Consider the following 21601-nt stretch of genomic DNA (forward strand, 5'->3'; position numbering starts at 1 on the left):
CTCTCCCTCTCTCTCTCTCTCTCTCTCTGAGTCTTTGTGTAGTTGTGAATAGCGTCACATTTCCTGTTTACCGCTTTGTTTTTTTTTCTGATTTAGATAAAAATGTGCTTAAATGCTGTGTTTAAAAAACTGTGTTTGAATGCCTTTATGAATGGCACATTGAGGTAATAGTGTGTAATTAGGTGGTTGTGTCAGCATGTAGCGTAATAGCCTGTCATTAGAGTAATTATTATGCTTCGTTATGAACCTGTCCCCAAGCCAGTGCTTCTTAGCATCTCGCTAACGAGCGGCCTGGAGATGCTGGACATGATGTCAGTTTAGCGCTGTGCTCGTCTGAGCAAATACTTCTCCAGACCAGAGTGGACCAGCTCAGTGGCCCTGTGATATAATCAGGTGCAAACATTTGTAATTCTGTGTGTGTGTGTGTGTGTGTGTGTGTGTGTGTGTGTGTGCACGTGCGTGCGTGTGTGTGTGTGTGTGTGTGTTTTTATACAGCGGATTCGACGGGCACACACTCCCTGTACACTCGTTACCAGGACTACGAGATTATGTTCCATGTGTCCACTATGCTTCCCTACACAGCAAACAACACGCAACAGGTAAACAAACGCACCACATGTAAACAAATAGAACAAACAACACACAACATGTGAACAAACACACCATTATCATACAGTATTTACACAAACACTGCTCACAACAGGTAAACAAACACACCATTATCATACAGTATTTACACAAACACTGCTCACAACAGGTAAACAAACACAAAACAACAGTGCACAAAAGGTAAATAAACACAAAAACCCCAGTCCTAATAACAAAACCCCAACCCAAACCCTGTACACGAAAACTAGAGCCTTACGAAGAAAACAGGGCCGCCAGCCATGACTCAAGGCAGTGTTTAATAAGAGCGGAGCTTCAGTGTAAAACCTGAGAGGAAGCGTTAGTGAGAAAGGCTGTCCTAGCACATCTGGCCATGTCATTTTCACAGACTGAACATTGATCACTGTGTGACAGTACAGAACGCTCAAGTCACTGCTTCGGTATTGATCCCAAACATGCAATTAAACCGGCGAAACAGTCGAGTTCTTCTGTTTTTCCTCTTATCTGAGAAAGGAAAGAAGTTACGGATCGACCTGATCCAGCCGACGGGTCCTCAGCTTTATGGGTGATCCTCATTAAATGTCTCTCTGGCTGCCAAGCAGCACCCAGACAGAGAGAGACGCATCTACTCCCCACTGCTCTGTGTGTGTGTGTGTGTGTGTGTGAGTGCGTGTGTGTGTGTGTGTGTGTGAATATTTGGGCAGGAAGCCTTCCCTCAGGAGTCACATAATGCTACTGGAATATGAAACCTGTATACACATAAAAAATAAATGTTGTATAGTATTGTGTGTATAGATATTGCGCCTTATTGTATATAGTGCGCATTGTGGGTCGTATACAGTATCTGAGATGTGTTGGCAACACCCTCTCTTTTCTCACTCTCTCTCTCGTTGTCTCTCGACCTCTGTCTCTTCTCATTGCCTTTTCTCTCTCTCTGTTTCACCCACTCACTTGCTTCACTGTAACTCTGTCTCTCTGTCTCGCTCTCTCTCTCAGTTGCTGAGGAAGAGACACATTGGGAATGATATTGTGACCATAGTCTTCCAGGAGCCGGGAGCCTTGCCCTTTACGCCCAAAGCCATCCGGTCTCATTTCCAGCATGTGTTTATTATCGTCAGAGCGCACGAGTCCTGCACTGAAAACGCATATTACAGGTTTGGAAGGACACGTCCCAGCACACACAACCACTAGAGTGGGTTTCACTGGAAAAAGCAGTGCTCTTAGAATGCCACACTCAAGTTCCTGTGTTAATGTGTATGTGTGTGTGTGTGTGTGTGTGTGTGTGTGTGTGTGGGGGGGGGGGGGGGGGGGGGGATGTCAGTCACGCCTCATTTCCTGTTTCTTTTGTTTCCTGCTTATCAATTTGTCTGGACATGTCAGGATAGTTATTTTGACATGATTAAGTACCATAATAATAATCTCTCTCTCTCTCAGAGTGGCTGTGACCCGATCCAAGGACATCCCTCTCTTTGGCCCTCTCTTTCCTAAAGGAGCTAAATTCCCTCGTTCTCCAGCCTTCCGGGACTTTTTGCTAGCCAAGTGTGTCAACGCAGAAAACGCGTCGGAAAAGTCGGAAAAATTCCGCTCCATGGCAACCAGGACGCGACAGGAATACCTCAAGGACCTAGCAGAGAACTACGTTACCACCACACCCATCGACTCTTCCACCAAATTCCCCCTCCTGTCCCTGGGCGGAAAACGCAAAGACAAGCTCAAGGGGGCAAAAGGGGCAGAGCTACACAGCGCAGGTGCCCTGGTGTGGGCAGTGTCTGCCAGCGAGCTTGGCGAGCCAGAGAGCCAATGGCTGCCCTGCCTGCTGGGCGTGTCTGCAGAATCTGTGGTGCTGATTGAACGCTATTCACGGAGAGTGGTCTTTAACTGCTGCTGCCGCGATGTGATTGGCTGGAAAGCTGTGACAGAAGGCGGGGTCAAAGGGGGGCCTTGCCTTGACATCTTCTATGAGAGAGGGGAGTCAGTGTCCATCAGTGTTCCTGAAAGTCAAGCAGAGGACATTAAGGAGGTGGTCCAGAGACTGGAGGTAAGAGCAGACACAACACTGCATGACCGTTAACATCACCATAAGTCATAACCATCCTCAGATTACTACAACACAGCCAGGTCCACCTGTTTCACATTAAACATGTTATTAAATGCACGTGGGTGTTCAGTGTCTAAGCACCTCTAGAATCTTCTGAGATAGACATCTTGAGATTTTTCAGAGTATAAGAGCTCAACAGTGTGTGTGTGTGTGTGTTTGTTTGTTTGTGTGTGTGTGTGTGTGTGTGTGCGCGCGCGTGCGTGTGTGTGTAGCTGGTGACCCGCGGTTGCGAGGCACGAGAGGTGACCCCGTTGCGTGACGGTGTGGGCCAGCCTGGTTTTCTGATGAGTGAGGAGGGTTTTGTGACGGAGGTCCAGCCCTTCGGTTACGCTGAGAGTGGAGGTCTTCAGCTGTCTGCCCGTGTGGTGAGGCTGTGTGGGCAGCCGCTAGTCCACCTCAGCATGGACGAGAGAACCAGGCTACTGCGCACAGCTCACAAGATACACATCATGGTTATCCCGCCAGATGAGAACGGCAAACCACGCAGGTGAGAGCAAGAGAGAGAGAGAGAGAGAGAGAGAGAAAGGGAGGGAGGGAGAAAGGGAGGGAGAGAGATCATGTCAGGATTTTAGGCCTGTCTTCACCAAGCATGGAAACTATAACTAAAAACAATCAATAATAAATTGCCCCTTTGCGTCTATATTAAAAATGTTTTCATTTTTTTTTTGTGGCCATGTGTCTCATGAACTTGTGTCTCATGGTGATGTGGACAGACTTCAAACAGCACAGGGAAAAGCAGAGAGCCGGCGACTGAAATGAAAAACGAAATGACGTGATATGAACACGTGACAGGGGGAACATTCTAAACAGTGTTCAGATTATAATATCTTTTTTTTTTTTCATTTTTATATAGTTCTTGCTGTGGTCTGGACACAGCATGTCTTTACACTGCAGCAATTTTGAGTTTGTTTTTTTTTTACAGATACTGTTGTTGTAGTGACTTTGGGAGGGAAGCCTTCACAGATACAGAAAATGGAAGGATGGGTTATTTGATTTTGGTCATCTGGATGAACAGATGGTGAGAAAGAAAGAGACGAAATAGATGGTCTGAGCAGGTGGGAGAAGAGGATGAAAGAAGGGAGAGATGAGAGTGTTAGAGAGAAGGATGCAGCGAGAGAAAGGTGGAGGAGAGTGGCCTGATGGATGTGTGGCGTGTTGAAAGTGGATTTCGAATAGACAGATGGATGAGCGAGAGTTTGGATTTGATTGAGAGATAGATCTGCAAAAAAAAGCAGAGAGAGAGAGAGAGAGGGAGAGAGAGAGAGAGAGGGAGAGATGGAGAGAGAGAGGGAGAGAGAGCGAGAGAGAGAGAGAGAGGACAGAGATAAATTTGGAGTGGATGAAAAGCGAGGGCAGTAAGGTGAAGGATAAGACTCTGATCTGGGAACAGATAAGGGAGTCAGTGATAGCAGAGACAGAGGGCGATGGACAGAACACAGGGGAAGAAAGGATGCAGTAAGAAGAGAGAGTGAATATACAGGTGTGTCGTACAGGGGTGGCAGCCTGTGTCTTCAGGTCAGCGCGTTGAAGAGGAGGTGATGGAGTGATAATTGAACAGAGTGATGGTGGTGGGTAGGGGTGAGGCAGGAGAGAGAGAAGGAGAGCACAGGAGAACTGACAGGGCAGGAGTAACAGATGGAGGGAGGAGGAGACATGTAGAGGTCAGAGGTGACTCCCATTGTTGGTTGCGTGTTGCGGCCAGCGCTCCACCAGCTGGCCAGGCACCAATCAATTCTCTTAACGACTCGTAATGATGAGACATTAGATCCAATCGCTCTGCAGCTTCCAGAATGCTCCTGCAGCGTGCAACCAGATGGATCCGCTAACGCTAACGCTAACGCTAGCGTTGCCTCCCGCGGTGCAGTCTGACTATAAGTGCACCTGACAGAGTGGCAGCTCGGGATAAAAATAGAGCCCAAACAGGGATTTAGCATCGCAGTTTAAAGGAAAACGGCACGAGGATGCCAAAAATATTTTCAAAGAGCTCTCTCTCCCTCGTTATGGCTTATTAGTGCTGCCAATGATCTGCCAACTGTGACTGGTTTATGCCAAACTTACTCTGAACTTCCTTTATTTCAAATGGGTTTTTTTTTTTTTTTTTTTCTTTTTGCTCTCATTTCTGGTTCAGCATGTTAAAACCACCCCCTTTTGACACTTCCTGTAGAAATGCGCTGGGGTGTTTTTAATTTGACCTACTTCAAGTGATGAAATACCTTAGTGTCATATTGTGAAATCACCCACAAAAATGTATCAGCAGAAAAGCAAGCGATCTTAGTCCCAGTTTTAATAGAAACAATGTTCTTTTTGTCTCTCGTGTGTGGATGTGCATGAATGTGCATGTGTGTGTATATCTGTGTGCACCTGTGTGTGTGTATATATCTGTCTGTGTGTGTGTGTGTGTGTGTGCATGCGTGCATGTGTCTGTATATGTGTGTGTCTATATGTGTGTCTGTATGTGTGTGCGTGTGTACGTGCTGCGCGCGTGTGTGTGTATGTGTGTGTGTATGTGTGTGTGTGTGTACGTGTGTGTGTGTGTGTGCACGTGCATACAGGAGTTTCTCTGAGCTGTATCAGAAGGCGAACCAGGATGCAGGTGAGGGGCAGTCAGGTGAGGCCTGGGTGCTGGATGACAGGGAGGTGAATGAGGAAGAGGAGGACAGAGAGGAGGAGCAGAGGCAGCAGGGGGAAGGAGAGGAGTCCACTGTGCAGACAGATCATTCGACTGGAGACGCGTCTCTGCTCTCCCCACCCAACCTAAGCCTTCTGCGGGCATCCTCTCTCCAGGACAACCCCTCAAGCCCCACCCCAGAGATCACCCCCATGGCACTGACACGCAGTTACTCACTGGAGAGAAACGCACTGGGTCAGGACATCTGTGACGGGTAAGGATCGCCCCCCCCCCCCCCCCCCCCCCCGACCGTCAGACAGTCTCCCGTTATCCAAAGAGCCAGGGCAGGGAGATGTGGAATATACGTCCTCCCCTACAGCGTATAAGCAGTCTCACCAGACACACACTCACTGCGTTTTTGGACACAAGCTTTGTTGACTCACTCTTAGCACAGTCATTTCTAAAAGGACCACACACTCAGTCCTGCCATATATACATGGATACCACTTCTTTTTCCGGAGTCCCAGGCCATAGTGTGTGTGTGTGTGTGTGTGTGTGTGTGTGTGTGTGTACACTCAGAGCATAAGGTCTAAATGAAGCTGCTCTCTGAGTCATGTCTTTGTTATGAAACCACACCATGATTCACTCTGTACTCTTATATATGTAGTTTCCTCTATGCTCTTCAGAAGCTTGTAAAACTAAATGTGTGTCTTTAAACATTTTGATCCTTTTCTAGTTTTCGCATAGAGACAAACTGTCTGTAAGGAACTGACTTTTTCTTCTTTTTCTTTGTGTGTGCGTGTGTGTGTATGTGTGTGCGTGTGCGTGTGCGCGTGCGTGCGTGTGTGTGTGTGCGCGCGCGCGCGCGTGTGTGTTTCTCTCTCAGACATGTATATGATAATGTGGGGCTGAAGGTAAACACACATATTTATGAGAACCCCGGGGAGCTGAGAGATGCCACCCCAGACCTCATTCTGGCCGTCAAACCCAAAGCAGGTCAGGAGGAGGACGGACAGCACAAACAGGTCTGACACACACACGCACACACACACACACACACACATACACAAAAACACACACACGCACTCGCACACACGCACATGCACACACACACACACACACACATACACAGAAACACACAAACACACACACACACACATACGCACATACACACGCACACACACACACACACACACACACGCACATACACAAAAACGCACACACGCACACGCACACACACACACACGCACGCACACACACGCATGCACACGCACACACACACGCACACACGCACATACACAAAAGCACACATGCACACACATACACGCACACAGACACGCACACACGCACACACACACGCACACGCACACACACATGCACACGCACGCACGCACACACGCATACACACACACAAACGCACACACACATAGGGTGATACATAGTTTGTCATAAAGTCTATATTGTTAGCTATCAGCGTGATGCACTGATGTGTAGTATTAGCATTATCTGGTTTTAGTGTAGTTGCGTTAAGCATAGACAGTTAAGGGTTTTCAGTACCACAGGCTGTGGACGCGAGGACGTTTAATGTGAGAGCGATGTGTTGGATTGCAGTAATAAGTAGTCAACCTGAAAGTTCACCGGTGACAGAGCGTAAATCACACATCTCAGTTTTAAAACCCGTCTTATCTAATGTCGGTGTGAGTCTAAGGGCTGTGAGGCTGATTTTACTGATATGTGAACTGCAGTTAACACAGCGTTACCAGTAGTGAGAGTGTGGTACCTGTCCAAATCACACTCCCACACACACACACACACACACACACACATGTACACAGGTACACAAGTACATGAGTACACACACACACCCACACGTACACACACACACACACACACACACACACACACAGGCTACATCGTTGAGTTTCGCTATTTTTAGGGGCTGATTCACCCAAGCCTTTTCATAAGGATGTTAACTTATGAAATGCCCTAAAATCACCCATTCTCCCACTCTTCCACTCTCCTCCCCTCTCTGACTCCCACCCCTTAGCTCCTCCTACGTCTATCACTTTGCCTTTTATAATTCTATCACTCCTACTCTACCTCTTTTCCACTATCTATCTATCTATCTATCTATCTATCTATCTATCTATCTATCTATCTATCTATCTGTTGGGCTTTTTGTTTCGGGGCCATTTCTCGGCCTTGGACATTGGTGTGTAGATAATGACTAGGTTGAACACGCATGTCTCTTCGTGTTAAGACGGAGCAGAGGTGTGGAGGCACAGAGGCGTAAATTGGTGGCGGGAACTAACATGTGATCCGTCTGTGATGCAGAAGGTCATTCGTGTGTTTTTAATGAGCTGCATTGGTGAATGCAGTTTATGTAACTATGTATATTATTATACAACAGATAGTTCTGGGTGAGCTCTTTGAGTGGACAAGAGGCACTCCATGAGTGTAATGACACTGAGATGTTTTACTATAGATATCACCCTGCCTTACAGGTGTGCTGCTATAACTGAGATGTTTTAGTATAGATATCACCCTGCCTTACAGGTGTGCTGCTATAACTGGGATGTTTTACTATAGATATCACCCTGCCTTACAGGTGTGCTGCTATAACTGAGATGTTTTACTATAGATATCACCCTGCCTTACAGGTGTGCTGCTATAACTGAGATGTTTTACTATAGATATCACCCTGCCTTACAGATGTGCTGATATAACTGTTGATTACACAAAATGGAAGACAGTTTATGTGTTGTTTGGTTTCACTTTTGTTATTTGATTGAATTGCAATAGAGCTGTTTCTCTTGACCTAGCTGGGTAAATGACACAAATCATGAACACTTCTTGATGACTAAGCTCACCGACAGAGCTGTTGTACGAAAGCGATGTCACACAAGAAGGAGTGCTGTTATACTGCAAGTCAGCACGGCTGTGATTATCTTCAGCGCTTGGCCTGCCTGTCTGTAACCGAATTACAGCCGTGCTGATATCCCATATAACAACACTCTCTCTCGTGTGATGCAGCATAAGTTGGATTCTGCAGACAGAGATAGAGTACTGGCCTGTCCCCGGATGTCCCTCTGTGGTTCTCTGTACTTCTCTCAAACAAGTTCCTGGAACCGTGTTCTCACACAGCACCGTATTTCTGTGTTTCTCTCCATTTCCATTGAAATTCATGACACCTAACACAAATCTTATTAAACAGTAACGACTTTAATCAGGTGTTAATTTCAGAAGAACATGTCTTTCATCATGTTTACCTTAACACATTTTGCAGTAAAAGTGACCATTTTTTAAAAATCATTTTCTCTCTCTCTCTCTCTCTCTCTCTCTCTCTCTCTCTGTCTGTCCCTCTCTCTCTCTCTCTCTGTCTGTCCCTCTCTCTCTCTCTCTCTCTCTCTCTGTCTGTCCCTCTCTCTCTCTCTCTCTGTCTGTCTGTCCCTCTCTGTCTGTCTGTCCCTCTCTCTCTCTGTCTCTCTCTCTCTCTCTCTGTCTGTAGTTTGGAGTGGATGATGAGCTGGGTGGAGAGGGGCCCTGTGCCAGTAACTCGTCCGTTCACTCTGTGCTTATGGACCAGTCAGAACGTAACTCCAGGGCTCTGAGCCTCCACAACTCCATCACCAAGAGTAAGTGTTTCTCCTCCATCAACCCCCCCCCTCCCCCTGCAGGGTCGCTCCAGGGCAGGAGCCCGCTTGGGGAGTGTTTGTAAACAGGAGAGAAAGATGTGCTCTCTGATTTGTGTTGAAGCTGTTCTATGGCTTTAACACTCAGCAAAAAAAAACCAGAAACACGGGAGAGTGCGTCTCCAGAAAAGCCAAAGCTTTTAACTCTTAATAAGAGTTAAATCACTCATCGCTGTCAGATGCTTTTATTCAGGGGGAATATCTGAGAAAGGAGAATTAAAAGGTTGGTTGAGAGTAGCAGCTCCACTCTGACCCTATCTGACCACTGCTATTAGTGTGTGTGTGTGTGTGTGTGTGTGTGTGTGTGTGTGTGTGTGCGTGCGTGTGCGTGTGTGTGTGTGTGTATGTGTGTGTGTGTGGTTTCAGAGCTGTCGTGTTCTTACTGATTTGTCAGGTTAAATGATGACTGCTCCGTAGTGGATTTTCTGTTTGGCATGTCAAAATAATTATTATTAGAATTAGTTTATATTGGTAATATACTTTACATGTAATCATGATTAATGTGACATTTGTAATTTCTGTTGTAATTGTGATCAGTTCCAACTATCACATACAGTCAAACTCATATTTGTTATGCCACATTGAGGTCTTTTTTTGAGGAGTTTTTGATTAAACTGGAGTTTGAGAGAAGGAGTGGTCACTGTTAGACTCTGTAGAGACATGTGATTAATGAATGCTTCATGATGCCATGTTCGTCATTTCATTTAATATGTTTGATTAACTTTTCTGCTGCTGGGAAGCATTGAGGTAGCCCATGTGTACAGACGTATACAGTGATGTAATGACATGGCTCTATGGTGAATCTCTAGCCCGTGGAAAAGCAAATCAGTTCTTAGAAGGTTCGCACGTTGAACCAACTGCAAACCGGCGCTAGCACCAGCCCAGCACTAGCACCTGGTTCGCGTTGGTGGAATGGGGGTTTGAGTCTTCCTCATCCAGACAATGTATGTGTGTGTGTGTGTGTGTGTGTGTGTGTGTGTAAAATCCTCAGTCAAGCAGGCAGTGTGTGTGTGTGTGTGTGTGTGTAAAGTACCCAGCCAGGCAGTGTGTGTGTGTCTGTGTGTGTGTGTGTGTGTGTGTAAAGTCTACATTTGGGCAGTGTGTGTCCCCTGACTGATAAGCCCAGAAAGAGCTAATCACCACTGCAGCCAAACAATGTCAGTGTTTCCCCGTCTGAATTCCCACTTCTGTAATGAAGCTCCGCTCGCTCTTTTTCAGTCTGCACCATCCCTCTCTTCTCCCTAATGTCTCCACATTATCCTCCTCTAACCCTCCCTCCCCTCTCTCCCTTTCTCTATCCATCTCTCCATCCTTCCATCCACCCCCTCCTCTCGCTCTTTGTACCCTCTTCTTTCATGTTCACTCGTCCATCGTCTGTCCTCTCTACCCAATATTGTTCTGCTCTTCTGACACCCCCCCCCTCCCCCCGCCAGCTCCAGAATAAAGCAGAGACAGATGGGGGCTGGGCCCGTCCCGGCTGGGGTGGGGCAGGGTGGGGAGGTAGGCTTAGCTTGCCCCAAATCAAGCAGCTCTTTCTGGGCCATCTGTTCCGTTGCTGTTCCTCGGCCGTTTGGTGGATGCGATGGTTTAGCTGGGCTGTTGGCTTGTGTTTGTTTAGTGTCTGTGGGGATACTGAAGTGTTTTTTTTGTAGAGGAGAGTGACTGGGCCTCTTCATATTAGGTAAACCAAACAGGACACTTCTCCTTTTCACTGGCTCTAATTTCACACTGCACCACACTCATACTGCTGGCAGTGACTGATGGCCCCCTGGTGGTGGAATGTGGTTACTGCTAAAAACACGGATCATATTTTGAAATTTAAAGTATTAGCAGCATTAGATAGGATGTACTATTAAATCATTCCTTTTTTTAAATGGGTTTGTTAAGGTCTATATCCACGATTTATCCATTTTCAGCTACTGTATTCAATTAACTGATGCTCCTGTCCAGAGTCACCCACAAACAGTGCGGATGTTTTAATAAGTTAATAATTACTGTGGGGAAGTGGAGGGATTGCTTATATAAGAGGTTTCTGTGTGGTCTTTATTTGGATGCTGTGGGATAAGGGTGTATTTACAGAGGTTTTTTTTGTTTTTTTTTTCGCTGTGTCAGTCTTGTCAGAGACCGCTGATTCCACTGAAGAGGAGTGGCAGTCTATCTCTGATCTGGCCAGTGCCTGTCGGAATATTCTGGAAGCTCTGTCCCGAGAAGGTAAGCACTGGACCCTCAAGGCTGCTTTGTACAAAAACAAAAACAAAAACAAACAAATAAACAAATACGTACACATATACATAAATACTACAGGTGAGGATAATGTTACATATCAGTGCCGAGTGTGTTTCAGCAGTATTTTCAAAATATGCTTTAATTTATTCATTGTATGCCATCACCCTCAACCACTGTGTCAAATAATCCTGACTCCCTCCTCACCCTCCAAACCACACTACTACCCCGAGACCCACCACTGTTCACTCTACCTCTGCCTGCATTCTTATCTATTGTCTTAACTATTAATAATAGATGTCATCTGTTATTATCATTATTATTATCTATTGTGTTGTTCAGTTGTGTATATTCATTATTTATTTATTATCTATGTGCAATATTAACATGTGGTGCTGTTTGCACCTTGCATGTTGTATGTTTCAACTGTATTGACACAAACGACACCTAGAGAAACCCAGATACATTTCTGTGTGTTTGTCATGATCACATGACAGCAAGAGAAGCTCAGATACATGTCTGTGTGTGTCATGATCACATGACACCAAGAGAAGCTCAGATACATGTCTGTGTGTGTCATGATCACATGACACCAAGAGAAGCTCAGATACATGTCTGTGTGTGTCATGATCACATGGTGTACTGACACAGTAGACTTGACGCTTAATCCACTTTGTCCCTGATGTTAATGCCTGGTGTTAATGTTTATTATGTATTTGGTGGTTTACTGTAGGTGAAGTGTTAAGTCTGGCCTGGTGTTAATGTTTATTATGTATTTGTTGGTTTACTGTAGGTGAAGTGTTGAGTTGGGCCCGGTGTTAATGTGTACGTTGGTGTGTACCTGAGGTTCAGTGATGACTGACAGACTGATATGTAAAAAGTGTTGAGTGTTAGTGTGTAGGTTCAGTGATGACTGACAGACTGATATGTAAAAAGTGTTGAGTGTTAGTGTGTAGGTTCAGTGATGACTGACAGACTGATATGTAAAAAGTGTTGAGTGTTAGTGTGTAGGTTCAGTGATGACTGACAGACTGATATGTAAAAAGTTGCCTTTGTGAAGATGCATTTTCTTGAGCCTCTACTCTTCTGCTTCTCTTTCTGTTGTGTGTGTGTGTGTGTGTGTGTGTGTGTGTGTGTGTGTGTGTGTGTGTGTGTGTGTGTGTGTGTGTGTGATGTCACTTTTCAGATCGGAAGGCTGGTGATGGAACACAAGCTGCAGCAGACACACAAACCCCCCCAGGCCAGACGGATACTAAAGCCAGAGATATAAAAGAGAGGTTGGCCTCAGACACACACACACAGACACACAGACACACACACACACACACACATTTGTTCACTCGCACTCTCACATGCATGCAGTCCATCTATGGAGACATGTAACCTAATAAGCTTGTAATTTTTAGTGTTTTGTTCACTGTGGTACCTCTGGACTGTTTCAGACTTTAATTTTAGCAGCACCATGTACTTATCCTGTTACATTTCTGGCAGTTTTTCTGACTCATATACTCTTACCTCTTTTTTCCTCCCTCACTCCTTTTCTCTCTCTCTCTCTCGCTCTCTCTCTCTCTCTCTCTCTCTCTCTCTCTCTCTCTCGCTCTCTCTCTCTCTTTCCCTCTCTCTCTCTCTCTCTCTCTCTTTCCCTCTCTCTCTCTCTTTCCCTCTCTTTCTCTCTCTCTCTCTCTCTCTCTCTCTCGCTCTCTCTCTCTCTTTCCCTCTCTCTCTCTCTCTCTCTCTTTCCCTCTCTCTCTCTCTTTCCCTCTCTTTCTCTCTCTCTCTCTCTCTCTCTCTCCCTCTCTCTCTCTCTCTCAGAGGGTCTGTAGAGACAATGCAAAGTATCTTGCTCTTCTGTAATGTGCTGAGTACTTAACATCCACACATCTTCTATAGTTAATTAGATAGTTACACTTAATAGTTTTTGCAATTTTGATATCTTTTTGATACAACCAGTTTGTTGTGAATTCTTCATGTTTAGAGACTTTATTCGAAACTGGGACTTTTATTTTGAAATAGCGCTTTCTGCCGCATCCTCTTGCTTTTCGTTCTGATATGTTTCGGTTGCCGCTACTGATGCATGAGTCATTAATGATGTAGGTTGCAATATTACTGTTATAAGTTTATGTAGCATACTTACTTGATTCTTTCTCTGTATTTCAGGATGTTGCATCGTTTAGTTGATGTGAAATGTATTCATTGTGTTGCTGTCATGTTAGCAAAGACTCGTTTCAGTAATTAGCATGTTCCGAACTAGCCCTCACTATTCATATCACTATGAATATAGTGTACGTATTTCCAGTGTGTTATAATATTAATAGTGCTCACTGTAACAAATTCTGTTCAGTACTCATTCAGAGAGGATGCAGACTTCATTTACAGTCCTTAAGTGCCTTAGTTAATATCGCATCAATAACAAATCAGAGATGCATGTTTTGTTATATTTGTGTGTAATTTCAGAAACTGTAATGCACCACGTGATACAGTTCGACCTGCAGTTCCTCTATCATTAAAGGGCTTTAATGAAACGGATGACTCTGGGCTCTCTGACCGGAGCCCTGTAGCGGTCAGTTATCCAAAAAAACAGTTCTAAGGGTCCAAACCCTAACACAGTTCTTTGAAATGGCTGAAATGGCTGAGACTGAAATGGCTATCTTAGTCCTTGGTCCAAGTCCTTCTTTTAACTCTCTCACTCGTTCTCTCTCTCTCTCTCTCTCTCTCTGTCCTCCCCCACTTGCTCTCAGTCTCTTTCTGAGTCAGCCTAATGGCATCTCACTCTTTCTCTCTTTTGCTCTTTCTCTCTCCCTTTACCCGACAAACCAGTTTGAATCACTCCCTTTGTTTCTTCTCTGCAGCCTAGTCTACTGGTCTGTCCAGCCTAGTCTACTGGTCTGTCCAGCCTAGTACTCTGGTCTGTCCAGTCTAGTCTGCTGGTCTGTCCAGTCTCCAGTCTGTTATCTGTCTGTGTCTTGCTCTGTCCCGTTCACTTGTTTTGGTAGCAATATTGAGCCCTTCAGGCTTTTACTTTCAGACACTTTTTTATCTTCATTTTTCCCCTTCAAGTTAAAAGTTTGCATGTTTGATCTCTCTCTCTCTCTCTCTCTCTCTCTCTCTCTCTCTCTCTCTGCCTTAGTGACTCTCCTAGTCATCTGGAGGAGAAAGTCTCTCAGTTGGAGAACATGCTGAAGAGGCTGCAGGCTGACCTTCAAAAGGTACTCATCCATTCCAACGGTCAACAGCAGTCCGACCTCTGACCCCTCTCCCAAAACACAGTGACCCAAAAAGTGAGCCCCACCCATGTCTCCAACCCCCTTAAACCAATCCCACCACACCTGTTCATCTAACCTCCTCCCCCCTCCCCTGTCCCCAATCTCCATCCACAACCTAACATGACTGCTACTTCACTCAGCCAATCAGACAGAAAGATTGTAGAGGTAGGGCGGGACAAGCGAAAAGAAACCTGTCTTGTCATTGGACAGGGTGAACAGAGGAGATGAGAAGATGGCTGGAGGGACAATGGGCAGTCATATTCACTCTCTCAACACTAAGCGACCAATGGCTGTCGAGGCAAGTACAGCATGAGACTCTTTCATCCATTATGCCCCAACCGAAAAAACCAACCCAGTAACCTGCTTCACAGCTCTCATTTCATTAAACAAATAAATACACTCACCAAAAAAAACCACAACACACAGAATGGAAGTAGTAAACCAGCTCCTGAGCCCTCTAAATACATACGAGGAGATGTGTCTACTTGTCCAGAGAAAATGCCCTGATAACATGATATGGGATTAAATGATGGATTAAAAAAAAGCATGTTCAGCATCATGCAGATTATTATCATTCACAGACTAGTCCGTGTCATCATTTGAGTTACTTAGCCCCCAAAAACACACAGCTTTCCCAGTGTCTCACTGGCCTTTTTAAGAAGCCCAGGAGAGTACTGGAAGAAGGAGGAACAAGAGAAAGAGAGAGAGAGAAAGAGTGAGAGAGAGAGCGGGAGAGAGAGCAGGGAAAGGAGTGTTCTCCAGGCGTCGTAAAATCCCTTTGACACGTATGAGATTTGTGAAGATATGAATGAGTGCGCTGGTCGCGTTGACTGGCAGGCTGTCGAGATGTTCAGTCGTCTCAGGTCCTGTGGTCTCACCACTCAGTCACTCAACGCTCAGAACACTTTGTTTTTCCCAACGACACACAGACTCCTGAGACGGGAGTGCGAATGCTATTCTCTCCTCCCACAAAAAAGACATGACACTTTTCTCCGTGAGTAGAGGAGCGGAGGTGTAATCTGACAAGCTCTTCATCATCCTCCTTTTCTTCCTCCTAACACTCATCATTAACCCCGCACCATATTAACATCAGTCTAGATATGGGCATGCACACACACTCACACATACACACATGCACATACACACTCACACTCACTTATATATACACACACAGGCTCACACACACACACGCACGCACATACACACTCACTCACACACACACTTACACATACACACATGCACATACACACTCACACTCACTTATATACACACACACACGCACATACACACACACTCACGCACACACACACACACACACGCACATACACGCTCACACACACATGCACATACACACTCACACACACACACACGCACACACACACATACACACACACACACACACACACACACACACACAGATGCTCATATAACATTGGCCCAGGGAATCATCATCATTAACAGAATCAAACACCAGACTAACCAGGACGCTTCACGTTCTTCCTATTTGTGTTCAATCATCTACTTACCGACTTTATAACATGACCTAACCCCTTTTTTAACCGCCGTGATCCAGGTTGAAACGCCATCTGAGAGTGAGAGAGTGGGCATGATTGCACAGTGTCCCCCAGTTCTCCAGATCTTTTCCCCTGGCTTCTCTAACACACTCCTCTTTACAGACTAAACGCCTAATATCCTTCTCCATCATTCTGCTTAGACTTACACGCTCACAGATTGTGTGGAGTTAGTAAAGACAGATGTTTATTGTGTATCAGACCTGTGTCAAAAGCCCTCATGTTATTACATTATCATAACAGCTTGTATCAGGCTATGGTTCGGATTTAGACACATTTAATATGGTACATTATATAGCAAAGCCATGTCTGAATTTCTTTATACTGACACAGGTCAGTGTCATCAGATACTCATTTCTCATATCTCCTCTATCAAACCCAGACTTGACAGCCCCTCCCCCTCCCTCTCCAAACTCACGCCCACCCCTCCGCTCACCCAATCCAGCTTCTCCACTGATTCATAACAATATCTGCCAAACTGGTTACATGTTTGATTAAAACAGAAAACATACCTGATGCAGAGGACACACAGAGGCAGCTCAGTGAGGTACATTGACCTACTAACTGAATTTTACTGAAGAACTACACATGTCTCATCATGTCTTGATAATACCTGTAGTCCAGTTGTGTGTCAGTACATGTAACACACAGTAACCAATGCTGAACGGATGTCTGACATTTGTCAGTACATGTAACACACAGTAACCAATGCTGAACGGATGTCTGACGTGTGTTAGTATATGTAACACTCGGTAACCAATGCTTAACGGATGTCTGACGTGTGTTAGTATATGTAACACTCGGTAACCAATGCTTAACGGATGTCTGACGTGTGTCAGTATATGTAACACTCGGTAACCAATGCTTAACAGGTGTCTCATGTAGCTCTCATAACCTCTGTGATCTGTGTGTGTGTCCTCTGTTTTTACAATTAGACAGCCAAATACACACACACACACACACCCCCTGTGATAACCGTCCAAACTCTTTTGAAAGTCAGCCTTTGGTGAATGTTGTCATTCGTTTATTCTCTAGGATATTTGAGTGAGTAAGTTTGGTATGACTTCCTGTGCAGACCATATGCATAATGAATGATAAATGTGTTTGGCTAATGCAGAAATGCATAATCAACGCCAGACTGTACAGTAATGCACAGTGACTGAGAGATAATGGGACAGAGATAATGTACAGTAATGCACAGTGACTGAGAGATACAGGGACAGAGATAATGTACAGTAATGCACCGTGACTGAGAGATAATGGGACAGAGATAATGTACAGTAATGCACAGTGACTGAGAGATAATGGGACAGAGTGATTCTTATGAAAATGTCACTCTACATTAATGACTTATAAATGTGTCTTTTACATGTTTTAATGCACTTAGGGGAATGAGGCATTATATAGGTTTGCTTATAATGTCTTTCCTTTATGGAGAAAGTGTGGTGACCTCTGAAATCCTGTGTCCAGTCTTATTATCCATTACAAAGGCAATATGCAGAGTTTATGATGTCTCATAAACACACGTGTAATATGTTATGTATGTGGTATTCACAGGAAGCAGTACAGCATGTTTGTTTTGAAACGTCATGAAAAATAGTAATGATTAGTTAAGGTATTTGTTGTGCACCGCTTGTGGATTTGTTAGCGGTTCTGCACAGGCTTTAACAGCTGTAACACACACGCCGGCCTTTTCACATCAAACCTGCAGCTTGCTTTTTCACACTGAGGTTATTCTGTGACAGTAAGCTGATGCTGCTGCATTCACAAAGATGCAGATCACTGACCCTTTAGTTACATTACCCATTAAACCTGTGCTGTTTTAACATAATCCACAGGAAATTCCCTGACAGTGGCAGCTAAAGCTCCCTAGCTTCACAGACTGTATGGTCCAACTGAGTCTCAGACTCACAATAATAATAATAATAATAATAATAGTAATAGAATCTGGGCTTTTTGTTTTTAAAGATGTAGAGGAGAGTATATCTTATTCCAGCGGCAGATCTGTAGTTCGTACTGGAGCCCCACCGCAAGGCAAGACGGAGGTGCTTCAGTAAAGAAATGAGATTGACACAGCAGGGCTCCTGAGTTTCTCAGTGACCAATCGGATGAGTGTTATCTCAGTCTAGAAGAGCTGCATGTGTGTGTGTCCTGAACTGACTCTCTGTTCATGTCTTTTTACTCCAAAGGCTGATTTTTAGATTTAAAAAAATCAGATGAGGAAATGATTAAGTTTTGTAGCTATCTGCATTTATGAATTCTACTCGGATAGAGAAATGAGTATTAGAAGATGCAGCATGTGTGTATGTGTGTGTGTATATATAAGTGGGCCTATATTTTGATGAGTAGAGGGCATCTCTGTATGTATATGCATGTATCCAAGTACCTGCTTATTTGTACCCAACTGTGCAATATCTATCCCACCACTTTACCCAGTACCCCTGTCCTCTACCCTCCACACACGCACACACACACACACACACACACACAACCTCCATCCACGCCGCCTCTCTACCCTGTATCCTTCTCACTTACCTGTACCTAACCCCCTAACCCGACCCCTAACATTTACCCTCTCTCTCCACCCTCCCCCCACCTCTACATTCACACACACACACACACACACACAGTCACACACACAGTCACACACGCACCCGGTGTCTGATCCTGTCCCAAACATCTATCCTGTACCCATCCCCTCTCACCCTCTCCTCTGCCCGTGTCTGCTCAGTCTTGGGCCTGACGGTGGGGTGTGTTGTCCTGGCAGGAGAAGGAGGACAAGGCGGTGCTGCAGGCGGAGGTGCAGAGTCTCAGACAGAATAACCAGCGTCTGCAGGAGGAGTCCCAGAGCACAGTCGCGCGCCTCATCAAAGTCACAGAGCTCCTGTGTAACGTCAACAAGCCCTGCTAACCCCCCCCCTCCCCGCCAGCCCACCGCTAACCCCGTCCGCTGGACTCAGCCCCCGCCAGACAGAGGCCACAGAGCAGCGCAAACACACACACAAATATACAAACACGCGTAGAACCGCAGGACTGAACTTCATAGGTTAAGACTTATAGAGAGTGATTCATAGAACTGATACATAGAATCCATTTGCCATGTTGCCCAGGTATTTAGTAACTGCAGGTTCGGGCATTGGCAGAAGTAACATACCTTCACAGGGAGTGTCAGCAGGTCCCGATAGCTAACGTCAATAGTAGGTCTAATAACACATTAGCAGCCTAGACCATAGGCTTATCTGCACGATGCTGTTTTATTCGGAGCTCATCCGTTTTTGTAATGGCACCCAGACACACTGGGTCATCGTGGCATTTGTACTCTCAGGCCCAGATCACAGCTGTCCCCTCTGTGTCAGCGGCTAAGGTCACTGCTGAGGACAAGCCACACAGAACAACAATGCACTATCACGTCCACTGACTCCGCGAAGGCAGAATCATAAGGCCCACTACAGATTCTGGAGTGAAAGCCAAGACATATTACACTGAATCTTAAAACGACCACTTCCCTGACTCAGTCAGGGAACCGCTCAAAGCAGAATGAACAAGAGAATGTCCAAATGATTATGAGCCCCAAGAAAGAGGCCGTGAGATCTACTCCACGTGACGACATTGACAGAAAACTGCTTGAGCGTAATGAGCATATGACCTGCTAAAGTCACTGAGCACAGACAGTGAAGAGACCAGACTGCAGCATCCTGTAGGCCCCATATCCAAGCCCTGCATACATACAGCTGACACATGACGTCATGTCTGTGATGGGGAGTTACTGAGCTTTTGGTGAAACCTAAGATAAGTCTTCGCTCCATCCGCATTTCACACACTGTGTCAGAAATATACCAGCCACAGCTAATAGTAAAGAAATAAGACTTTTTATAAAACGTAACATTTTTTTTTTTTTTTTTTTTAAGAAAACAAATCTCCTGTTATGATGTCACAGGTTAGTGGCTAGCTGTTGGCCTAACGTTCCAAAAACGTTTTGAAAACATTCTCTGACACTCCCTGTCAGTACAAGCCACGTCAGGACTAGCCACATATGCAAAACATAGGTCACTATCATAACTGATTGTGCGCGCGCGCGTGTGTGTGTGTGTGTGTGTGTGTGGTGCATGCATGGGCTCTAACGTGATTTTTTTTTAAATTCAGTCCTTACATATAGCAGAACAGCAGTTGCTGGTAAAATGAGCATGTTAGGTTAGATTGAGCTGTATTCACTAGTCACAACAGAACTGATCTGACTGACAACGTGTGTGGTGGCAGCGCTGAGCAAACGCCCTCGGAGGGAAAGTAGTCCTCCTCCTCTGCTCCTCTGCTCCTCTGCTCCTCACTCCTTCTTCCATCATTCCATTCCTACATATGCAACCTCTCCTGCTCGGGCACTGTTTGTTGTGAGTGATGCAGGGAACAGGGCTTTCCTCTCGGGAAGAACATCAGTCACACAGTGACTGGGAATCTCACGGTGACTTATTCATATTTGCCGACCGTCCCGGAGGATGGCAAGATGGACTGACCTGCACTCCCCCCCCTCCCCCCCCCCATCCACAGTGTTACGGGAAACAACAGACAGCTCCTGTTTTGGCCTCAAACGTGAATCGGAACCCCCCCCCCCCCCCTTTGTCCGTTTCCCTATGACATGTGAAATTGCTTCTATGGAAACCAGGCTGTTCCAGAAGAGCCGGACACTGAGCCTCACTCTACACACCCTCAGAGAGGACACTTGAAAAAAAAACCAAACAAACAAAAATAAAAACAGAAAAAACTCCTCTGCTGAATACAGATAGTGGAGCTGTTGAGCTTCTCTGTGCATCTTAACAGATCTGCTGTAGCAACAGTAGAATGCCTCTACTGGTCATAAGAGGAACTGCAGCTCTCCCTTTTTGAACTGAACAGCTTCCCGTGTCTAACTGTTTTACTGAGCCAATTTGAATTCTCCTGTTTGGTTGCTGTATACAGTGACTCTTGAATATATATATATATATATATATATATATATATATATATATATGTATGTATGTGTGTAGATGTGTATAGTATCTGACTCAGTTAATACACACCTGGCACAGTTAAGAACAGGTCCGTCTCCAGTTTTGCATTGTTGACTTTGGTATTGGGACATTTGCTTAGGACAAGGCCACACATGAATGAAACTTTCACGTTTTCTCTCTCACTTTTTCTTTCCATCTCAACTGTTATTCAAAACAAAATAAATACGAAACATAGGATTCTTACTCCTTACCTCACCTTCAGGTCCACCACTGATGACATCACACACAGAAAGGCAAAGGATGATGGGATTACTTTGCCACACTCTCTCTCTCTCTCTCTCTCACACACACACACACACACACACACACAAACACAGACACAGGTACATGCTTAAAGGGATAATGACAAGTGAAATATCCAATTATAATCCTGTTCAGTGTAATTGTATGTTGTACATAGACTTTGATCTTCCTCTTGTAATTTTGAATTTTATTTTCAAGTCACTGTGATTACCCTGGTACCAGCAGATTATGATGTTATATTAAGATTAAATTATA

At 45.1% G+C, this 21601-nt stretch overlaps 1 protein-coding gene across 1 annotated transcript in view; it reads left to right on the forward strand.

Annotated features, from left to right (window-relative positions):
* The window catches only part of sipa1 (signal-induced proliferation-associated 1), a 24588-nt gene extending 5616 nt beyond the window's left edge, over positions 1-18972 (forward strand). Inside the window, exons 5-15 of the mRNA XM_030792921.1 lie at positions 496-599; positions 1603-1760; positions 2041-2644; positions 2917-3191; positions 5257-5586; positions 6199-6337; positions 8821-8947; positions 11117-11215; positions 12414-12504; positions 14355-14433; positions 18829-18972. Of these exons, the coding sequence (XP_030648781.1) occupies positions 496-599; positions 1603-1760; positions 2041-2644; positions 2917-3191; positions 5257-5586; positions 6199-6337; positions 8821-8947; positions 11117-11215; positions 12414-12504; positions 14355-14433; positions 18829-18972 (2150 nt within the window). The remainder of the gene's footprint in view (positions 1-495; positions 600-1602; positions 1761-2040; positions 2645-2916; positions 3192-5256; positions 5587-6198; positions 6338-8820; positions 8948-11116; positions 11216-12413; positions 12505-14354; positions 14434-18828) is intronic.
* Positions 18973-21601: the final 2629 nt, after the last annotated feature.

This window comes from Chanos chanos, chromosome 15, assembly GCF_902362185.1.
Source record: "Chanos chanos chromosome 15, fChaCha1.1, whole genome shotgun sequence".
Classification (NCBI taxonomy): Eukaryota; Metazoa; Chordata; class Actinopteri; order Gonorynchiformes; family Chanidae; genus Chanos; species Chanos chanos.